This window comes from Etheostoma cragini, chromosome 9 (genome assembly GCF_013103735.1).
Source record: "Etheostoma cragini isolate CJK2018 chromosome 9, CSU_Ecrag_1.0, whole genome shotgun sequence".
NCBI classification, from domain to species: Eukaryota; Metazoa; Chordata; class Actinopteri; order Perciformes; family Percidae; genus Etheostoma; species Etheostoma cragini.
Genome location: NC_048415.1, coordinates 29,624,880 through 29,635,258, shown reverse-complemented (window position 1 = coordinate 29,635,258; position 10,379 = coordinate 29,624,880). Strand labels below are relative to the sequence as shown.

Sequence of the window (10,379 nt, the reverse complement as noted above, 5' to 3'; positions counted from 1 at the left end):
AACTTATCTTCATTTTGACTTCTACTCTAGCGGCCTGCCAGAAAAACTTCCCTGCACTGACTGCTGCAGAAGCGGAGGTTTTGATTGGGTAAATCAACTACCCAATTGGGTAACTAGTGTTGGTTTGTTTTAAAGGTTAGGGTAATCTAACCTTTTCTTAACGTTCTGGGAACGTTCGTTTATGGTTACAGCGAACGCTCCTTGAAGGTTTTTTTTGGTTGTAGTTTGGTTGTCTGTAGGTTAATTGGAAGGTTTTCTTAACGTTCTGGGAACGTTCGTTTATGGTTACAGCGAACGTTCCCCTAACGTTAAGAGACCGTTTGGTAACGTTCGCGGAGGGTTGCAACGCTAAAGGAACGTTCCCCTAACGTTCTCTAAAGGTTGCATCGTTAAGGGAACGTTCGCCTAACGTTCTCTAAAGGTTGTAACTTTTAGAGAACGTTAGGAGAACGTTCCGAGAACGTTCGCTGTAACCAAAGACGAACGTTCCGGGAACGTTAAGAAAACTTTCCAATTAACCTACAGACAACCAAACTGCAACCAAAAAAAACCTTTAGGGAACGTTCCCGCAACCAAAAACGAACGTTCCCAGAACGTTCTGGGAACCAGAAATTGTTAGCTGGGAAAGCCCATCATTGAAACACATGGATGTGCCATCACAACAGATAAATGGACAAAGAATTACCATAAAGCTCAGTTCATATCCGGCACCATCCATTATTCCATTACACCCTTCGAGAGTGGTGTATCAAAAACGGGAGAATAAGAAACTCCGTGAATTTGGAATAGATGTGTCACTTCTATCTGGCAGTGTTGTGTTTGTCACTGACCGTGGAGCCGATATGATTGCTGCCCTGCGTGGATAGACCAGGCTGAATTGCAACGCGTACTTCCTTAACGTCATCCTGTCAAGTACATTTGCACCATGCGTGTTGGTTGAAAACACCGAGCCGTCTGAACTGTCGACCAATGAAAAATAAACTAGTGAAATATTTAAAATATTCAGGGCTGCAAAACAGCTTGAAGAAATCCATCGAGACAAGATGGAATTCAAATTATGATATGCTGGATTCCATACTACGACAGCATGAGATCTCCACATTACTTGGATGGTGATAATAGTTGGAATCCAATAGTTACTTGGATAATTGGTGAGCAATAACCAGTATGAAAGATTTGCGCAGATTAATAAAAAAACTTTGAAAACAGTTTTTGCGTTCTTTAAGTTATTCAAGGTTGCTACTAATGACTTAGAGTCCGACGACTCCGCTCCAAGCACTTCAATACTACTGGCGTGGTTACGTGGGATTCATTGAACACTCCAGGCAGCAATCCTCAAGCCCTTTTCTCTCTGAAGTTGATGTGTGTGGCTTGCATCTGGAAGAACTGATGGGCACCAGCAACACATCTGTATTCCCTCTCCACATGATGTACAGGATTGCAATTCTCCTAACTCCTAAAATGTGAATACTACGAATGCTCCCCCCGGATGAAATAGAAGACAGGGTTAAAGGTATGTTAACTATTACAGACATAAAAACAGATATTTTCAGTTTTTATGTCTGTTTTTATGTCTGTAACAGGGCAATTACAAATTAGAATAAGTGAAATGCAGTCAAAAAATCTAAATAGATAAAAGTAAATGAATACAAATTATAAGTTTATATAGCTAAATGAATAACAGCTTGAGACATTTTATAAATACATATTCATGTATAGAATCCTATCCAAAGGCCCAAAGGACATTATTCAGAAGATGCAGTTTGACCTGGTACTGGCGGAGGAAGAGCCACCAGCCAAAAAGAAATGCACAGATCTGCAGACTGGGAAGACGATGCGTTCTTTGCTTCAGTGCCAAAGCTGGTTGATGATGAAATGGCTAAATATCTCAGACCTCAGCTCTCTGATAACCCAGACCCAGACAGTGTGCTTCAATGGTGGAAGTTCAACAAAGAGCGCTTCCCAGCGCTATTAAAGCTGCCGCATTTTGTCTTCAGTGCGCCTTCAGAGCGGGGCTTTATTGTCTGTGGGCAAATCTTGGAAAAGAGACGCATGGGGGACATTTGGGACGTTTTCTCATGGGATGGGAGAAGACACAAACTCAATGCATCTCTATTATTGTTCTCAGAGTCTTGCGAGCAGGAGTGGACACACACGTTGCGAGTGCGGGCGATAATGGTCAGAAATTCGGCATGAGCGGGATGAAGAAAACAGTACTGTGCAGGGCTTTACTATACGCGTCCTGTTGCCCTCATTCAGATCTCACCAACTTTTATAGCCAACTATTATAAAATTAAGGGTTTTAATTCGGACTTGCGTCCATATATACAGTAAACTAGCTTCGTTATAAAGATATGGAGCAGAGGAGCCTGCCGTAGCGAGGGGAAGCAACCAGACTCTGATAAATGATGTTTGGGGAGCTTTCACAGCAGCGTGGCCGCGTTGTTTCTACGGTTTTATTAGTACCGTTAATCCCATTGCAAAACCACCAGCAGCATGCTACTACTAACGTAACGATAGCCTCTATGAGCAAGTGGAACATTGATGCTGTCATGCACGTGGCATGCAACTTCACGAGGGTAAGGGGCTGGAGGCAGCTGTTCTGTGTAAAAAATACTGTGCCGTAAAATTGGAAAGAAAATTTAATGGGGATTTTATCTACCTTGGCGGGTCTCAATTTATCTGGGCAGTGTGCCCAAGTTGAAACTATGGGAAACACTGGTAGTCTTTCAATCACTGTCAATGAAACTCAACTCAAAACTCAAAATGTATTCTTATTAAAACCCTTTAAGTTGCTCTAATGGCATAATCCTTGTTTTGAATTTACTATTTGAACTATTAGAATAGAGGGAATATCACCCCTCTTTCATGTTATTTCCTTCCTTAGGACAGAATCCCAAGTGAAGGGGTTCCTTGAGCTAATGGTTGGACATATGCTTGGCGGCAACTGCATTTTCCAGGATTTTAATTAAGAATGGAAGGTTGGAGATTGTCCGGTTTGCATCCTCCGGATCAGAGCTTGGCTTCTTGAAGATCGGAGTGACTGAGGCAGTTTTAAAGTTTTAAAGGGTACTATGCCAGATTCCAAGGAGCAGTTGATGACATCCATCATGATGGGACTTAGAAAAATTGTGATATACGCAACTAAGATGGCTGTGCCCGTAACGGCAAACTCAACGACGGATAGCAGATCTCCACAAACCAACAGTGACGTCAAACATGCTCTATCCATTAATAATTTGCAGTCTATGATCTTCACCCTTTAATTCTCATCTATCTTTTTAGGTATCATTGTATCTCTCTACCCATCATTCCACCCCCCTCTTCTCTCACTTTCAATCTACTCCCTCTCCTTGTCCCAGACTAATTTCATGCTCTCTCTCTGAAAAACACACACACACACACACACACACACTGCACTGGACTGTCAGAGCCTCCTATAGCCTCTGCTCTCCAGGCTTCATGACTGGGCTGCTGTGTTACAGTTTTTCTGAATTGCTGAAACCCTGAACCCAATCCCCACTAACACAGAATGTTTAGGAAACGTTAGGGAACGTTAGTTCATGGTTCTCTAAAGGTTAGTTCGAACCAAACCAAAAACTAACATTTAGTAAATGTTATGAATGTTATGAAAATTAGTTATGACGTTCCCTAAACGTTAAGACAACCAACCAACTGTAACGTTCTTCTGCGATTGCGCTGTACCTCCACACAGTAGCATAAAGGCTTGCAGTCACTTAATTTAGATTCACTCAAAAATGAACTGACTTCTCTTACAAAATAAGATTTTACAAGCGCTCTAATTTGTTCTACATGTATAATTTGTGTTTTTATGTTTTACAGCAACTTTTCCTGACAAGCCTTGGAGGTTCAACCAGATGTTCTGCCATCTGTCGCATGGTACGGCTAGTGGCAAGCAATGATGTTCTAAAACAGTATAGCCTATGGGGCAGAAATGTAAAGAAGACCTACCAGGACCTGAAAATCTGCAGGGTTAAAACAGTACATGTATGCTCATGTATAGCTAGTGGCGTTTTTCCACTGCTGGTAACAGCTCGACTCGACTCGCCTTGACTCGCCTCTACTTGACTCGACGCATTCTACGTCCGTTTTCCATTGCAAAATGAGTAAAGCCTCAGCGTGGCTGGTCACCATAGCTACGCGTGATAATGTAATTTTCAACGCGACTCACAACAGCACGTCGGCTACTCGCCACAGCCAGAAGAAAAGTTTTGTTCCAAAAGAAGCTGAAGGAAGCAACAAAAATCACCGCTAAAAAAACCTGGAGTTTGGGAATTCCGAAGGAGTTCAGACGTTAACATGACTATTGCTCGCCGACACAAAAAGGTAAGTAAAATTTCCTTGTAACGTTAGCTAACATTTGCATGTGTTAGGGGACCCAGACAGTATTTACTATACGCAAGCGTTATATAAAGTACATGAACTTTAGCAACCACGATTACACACCAACATGTGTGCTGTGTGCCGTTTGTGTTTCAGAGCATTCACGCTTTGCAAAATTGCCGCTGCAGACCGTCTTGTGGGCGATGTCCGACCGGTGAGATCTCCGGTTGTGACCTGCTGGGCTTTGTATAATCTTTATGAGAGTCATGGAGAGATTTATGACAACAACTGAGATGCATCTGGGCCAGCAGAGTCGGGGGGAAACTGTCACAGGGTGAAGAGGAAGAAGACCAGGATGGACAGGAGGGTTTGATGTGCTACTTGAAAAGCTAAATAAAAACTTTTCTTTGATAACTTGTCTTGTTTTTTAAAGTAACAGTGTGCAATATTGGAAACGAAATAAAGCCCCTAATAGCCCTTCATACTGAACAGTTGAAAAGTGAATATAGTGCAGAGAGTAGACAATCTGTGGGTGTCTGGCTAGATTTTTTTTTAAATGTCGCGTTTGTCCAACCAGGAGTCTGCAGGTTTCCACGTCGACTTTTGGGATCGCCTCAGCTCGCTTGGAACCTCAACTGAGGTAGTACTAAAAAGAGTAACTGGTAGCAGGTCCCAGGGACTTTTTTTCGTAATGGAAAACCAAAAAAGGCGAGTAGAGTCAAGGTGAGTCGAGTAGATACCACGCAGTGGAAAACCGCCATTAGTCTACATGTAGGCACCATCTACATACTTGTTAAATTTATTGCAGCAAATGAATGCAGAAAGTAAAGTTGGTCAGAATATAACATACATAATAAATATCATGAAATAATTTAGTTTAGGCTATGCCTTGTTGCCTAGACAAGCCAACAAATGCATGTGTGATACACCCAAAATTGTGCAATAATTTTGTGTTTATTTAATTTAAATAGCAGAGCGGTCATTACACTATTTTATTTTAATGCATAAATGGTGAATACAAGTGATAAATGGAAGCAGCCCCCAAGCTGAACGTTTGTCACAGGAATAGTTAGCCCTGTGGACCACTACTGACCTCAATCAAGCCGCCTCCCTCAGAATCAGCTGCCCTGCCAAACTCGTCTCTCTCTGTCTCTCTCTCTATCTATCGCTCTTGAATCGAATCAAAGGATATACTGGTGCAATAGCATTACCAGTGACACTGGTATTTATGGACTGATATTGTTTTAATGGAAATAGCAGGCTATATTAATGGTACAGAATAGAGAGTTTTGTCAACAGTCATGAATGCTCAAAATGACTTAATGTTCATAACAGGTGTCATATCATAATGATGGTGTCATGTAAGTCTTGTATACACATCTTCAAATAAAGTGTTACCCATTTTTTCTGTAACTCTATGCCATATACACTGTGTTGAATTTGTGAGGTAATGTCTAATGAATTATCTGTAAGTCATTGACCAGCTGTGTGTATGATCTTAAAGAATTGTTTTATTTTGACAGTAGAGTCAGGTGTTTTGTGAATATAGTTTGAGAATTTGGTTTTCTGTTTACAGTTTTGAGAAATGTCTAAATCAAGAAAAAATGTATTAGTCAGTCTGCTCACACACACACACACACACACACACATAGTGGAACTGTGGATGGCAGATACTAGTACAGAGAGGGTCGAGAGGTGTTAGTTTCTGTGCGTCTATAAGTGTAAATATGTTTGAGCATTTTTTATGTATTTTGTTTACGCCTTATTAATATTTATTAATAGTAATAGTAAACAACTCAACCCTTTTTCTTACATAAATAATAGTTATTTACATGAAAGTCACAGGTTTTTACTGTTAAAATAAAGACACTTTTTCACTTTTTTGTAGGATTGGACATGCATTTGTGTACTTCTGACAACTACACACATAGTTAATGTGATTATAACTGTATGTTGCAATTACATTATTATCTGTCTGCATTTTACAGACAGTATTAGAAAGAGGACATTTCCGTCACTGGGAACAATGATTGCTGTTGCAGCAGAAAATAATGATAGAGCCACAATCTGGGAAAAATGGAAATTAAGAAGAATATGAATAAAAAATCTTTTGGAACTTTCATGAAATATGCAGTTAATATAGCATGGGACGTGTTTGGAGAATTGTAGAAAAAAGAGGCAATACAATAGCAGCAACAGCATTTAGTTAATGAGTGATTAGAAATACAATGTTTCTGTGTACATGCCATGTAGTTATTACAATACATGTAAACTGGTCTAACCGAAGCTAAATGGATTCATAGAGGCACGTGTCTTTCGGCTTCAAGTTGGAATTAAAGCAAGTTGTTATGAAGGGGGTAAAACAAGTAAGGAGGGGTGTGTGTGTGTGGGTACCTCTGCATGCCTCTAGCTGGCCTGTAAGTACTTTACGAATCTCTGACACCCACATATTTTTCACATCCATGGAAGGAGCCTGGGGAAGAATGCACACACACAAACACACACACACACATACACACACACACACACACACACACACACTCACACCACAACAACAACACATGCAACATAATGTATACAATAAAAGCATCTTAATGTTTTTGAATGAGTAAGTAAGGGTTGAGGGGGAGAGCTGTTATGATGCAACACTGTCCCCAAGAGAAGGGATTTGGAAATATTACTGACGGCGTCCCGAGAAGTATCTAACACAAATTACACAGTATACTGTGTATAATTATAAAGTGCTCTTTTGAATAATGTTTTAGTGTATTTTTTAACTCTATTGACTGATATTTTTATTTATAACCGAAACAAAAAATACACCTACACTTTAATATTTGTTAATTTACGACAGTAGGTGTTTTTTTTCTGACATGACCAGGGTATAACATTAGTATTTTAACTATGCAGCAAAACCACATAAGACATTTGTTTTTCCAACTCTATATTATAAGTGTGTTGACAACCACTTATCTAAGTAAGTACAGAATCATTATCTGCAAAATACCAACATTAAAAGTACTCATCCTGTGGTAAAATCTCCCCTCTGACATTTAAATATATATTATGTTATATATTATTAGATTTTTAACCTGTTATGAAACGGCTGAAATTGCAGCTTTTTGGTCTAAACGGCATACCAAAATTATAAGTGGTACAGCTCCCATATACTTTGACACTCTAGGGTGTTCTTGATATCATTGGAAAGGTAACACTCTTATGTGTTAAGTGAGATTCTAGGCCTTACACAGTTACAGAGGCCTGAATGGAGTGTTTTCCCCATCCAAGTCAAACATCTGTAAAATTACTAAAATACACTGCTGTAAACACACCTAGGTGATATACAGATAACACAAGGCCAGTGTCACATTTCTCCATTTACTACAGAAAAAATGGCCTTAATTGATTTGAAATCCGCCAGAAATATGTTGATGTGTGACAAATCTGCTGACACAGGCAGGCCACAACAGCAGCTGTTAGGCAACATATATCACCCGTTAGTTTGAAAACAGTTGGGACATAACACTGTTCACAGTACCATGTTCCTTATCAGGATAATACTGATGCATACTGGGTAAGCAGAATTTTACTTTTGTATTAGGTCGAGGGGGAGCTAGTTTTGATTACTTCAGATGCAGTCAGTTAGTTTTCAACCTAACCGTACGTACACACCGCCACCGACTTATACTGCAAAAAAGCTTTGGCCGCCCCGCCAGGGACGCTTATCAAAAAGTATTGTTCTGCCCTTCAGGCATTTAAGTTGAATTTTTATGCATTTAATTTCGTATACTTGCAGTTTAATTCAGGCTCTTATTTTGACATTTGTTTAGCGAGCTAAAACCGGAAGTAGGAAATCGCATTAGAATTCACCAAGTTAGAAACGCGTGAGAAAGGCAGATTATCAATGCGCCAGGGAAATGCATCCAGCCAGTTAACTTCCCAGCAGAAGCATTGCTTGTATGTATAAATCTTTGTTCTGAGTTAACTTTTAAACATAATCATTTAATGTTGTAAAAGGAATGTTAATGGAAACTAGGTTGCTTAGCTATTTAAAATATTTTGCTGTTTGTTCCCTAGTTTTACTCTCTAGTCTCTCATCACAATGGCATGTGTATGGATTCAGCACAACATGAAGGAAATAAATCTGCATATAAGGAATTAAAGCTTTCTTCGTGTTCATGAATAGAGAGCGTTTAGCTCGCTGTTTAGCTGGAGTTGTTACACCTCAGCGAGAACAGTACAGTAAAAAAGCGTTATCCAGCTGAAGTTTCAACGGCTTGAGAAGCATGTAGACAAGTAAAATGGAATCAGAAAGGACTGATAATGCATCCGTGCGCACAAGAAAATCAAGTCTTGATCACTCATCAGCATCAAGTGCAGCAGTAAGGGCGCGTGCTAAAGCAGAGGCGGCAAAGGCACGAGCCGCGTTTGCTGAGAAAGAAGCAGAGCTGAAGGTACAAAGTGCAGCAAAAGAAGCAGAGCTACAATTAGGAAAAGCAAAGCTAGAAGCTGAACTAGGCGCACTTGAACTTCAAAGAGAGGCAGCTGCAGCTATTGCCCAAGCCAAGGCTGCCGAACTGGATATAGAAGATTCAGTCGCGACCGATGTATCTTCTCAAGGAAATTTACAAAACGAAATTCTAAAACGTACTAATGAATATGTAGTAGCTCAAACTCAAGCATCTGCCCATGCAACATTACCTGAGTTAGCATTGTCAGAAGGAAGCTACGTCCCATGGAAACCTCCATCAGAACGCAACACACAGTTACGGGAAGGACAACACAAGGTTGAAAACAGACCATCTGAGCATAACCCAGCACCGGAAAAAAGCCATTCTTCAGCAACCCGGCTAAATTCAGGGATGTAACCCACATCAGCACACCACTTATTGGACATCATAGAACACCCATTAGGGACAGGGGAATTTATACAACACCTGCAAGAAAAAGCGAACACCCGGCAAAACTCAAGACAGTACATCATCCTTGCAAATCACCATTTAAGGCAGCAGCTCCATCACAAGTGGCCGTGTATGCACCATCCATCCCAAGCGTTACACCTGAAACACACCTCCCTCTTTTATTTGTTTTATACACAAATGCGTGCAAAAGCCATCATGAACGGCGCCACATTATTGAATTTGCGGATAATTCGGTCATTGTGTCCCTCCTCAGCAGTGACGACTCTGAACACGGTCCTGTAGTGGATGATATTATTGACTGGTGCAAAGCCTCCTTTTTAAACATTAATGTGGCAAAAACGAAAGAGATGTGCATCGACTTCAGAAGAATTCCCACGGTCATTCCCCCTGTTGTAATCCAATTCAATTCAATTCAACTTTATTATCATTGCACTGTCACAAGTACAAGCAACGAAATGTGATTTTCATCTATCCAGAATTGCTATACAGGGTATAAATATTGTATATAATTTTATGTATAAGCAAACGTAATAGTAAGGAACTTTAAGATGTTTGTGTAAAAACATAACCACCAACCAGTTGAACTTGTGCGGCAGTACAACAGTGATCGACAGTAAACTGCGGTTACAGTAAGCGTACCTGACTCATTTCCGTTTCCTGTGCCTGTGTGTTGGTTGCGTGTTGGTAGCTCTGCTGCTCACTAAATACAAGTTCAGTTTGGTAGATTTGCTATTACAGCGGCTAACTGTCCGCTAAACTCTTATTCTTATAGCAGTTCTGCCTAAGCACTCACATATCTTCTCATTTTTTTTAGCGACTTTTGTTAAATAACAGTTGTTTTTACGCTTGGTAGCTAACGCTACCGTACTTTAGCTTAGCTGCTAGCGACTTTAGCCTAGCAGTTAGTTATGTCGGCCCCTTCTCCGACTTTCTCCTGCTCGATGTGTGAGATGTTTAGTTACTCCTCTGCATTCTTTAACGGCAATGGAGTGTGTAACAAGTGTAGTTTATTTTTGGACATGGAGGCGAGGCTAATGAGTTAGAAGTCCGTTTCCGCACCATGACAGATCAGTCGTTAGTTACTGTAGCTAACCCCCCCTCGGTAGTCGGCGC

At 40.4% G+C, this 10,379-nt stretch overlaps 1 protein-coding gene and 1 long non-coding RNA gene across 6 annotated transcripts in view; one reads left to right on the top strand and one right to left on the bottom strand.

Annotated features, from left to right (window-relative positions):
* The window catches only part of mcf2l2 (MCF.2 cell line derived transforming sequence-like 2), a 216,638-nt gene that overhangs the window by 34,660 nt on the left and 171,599 nt on the right, over positions 1-10,379 (bottom strand). For all 5 annotated transcript variants that reach the window (XM_034881481.1, XM_034881485.1, XM_034881482.1 and 2 more), the window contains exon 25: positions 6,739-6,817. In XM_034881481.1, the coding sequence (XP_034737372.1) occupies positions 6,739-6,817 (79 nt within the window). The remainder of the gene's footprint in view (positions 1-6,738; positions 6,818-10,379) is intronic.
* Positions 7,439-10,379, top strand: part of LOC117950432 — a 14,768-nt gene continuing 11,827 nt past the window's right edge. Inside the window, exon 1 of the long non-coding RNA XR_004657893.1 lies at positions 7,439-7,531. This is a non-coding gene — a long non-coding RNA (uncharacterized LOC117950432). The remainder of the gene's footprint in view (positions 7,532-10,379) is intronic.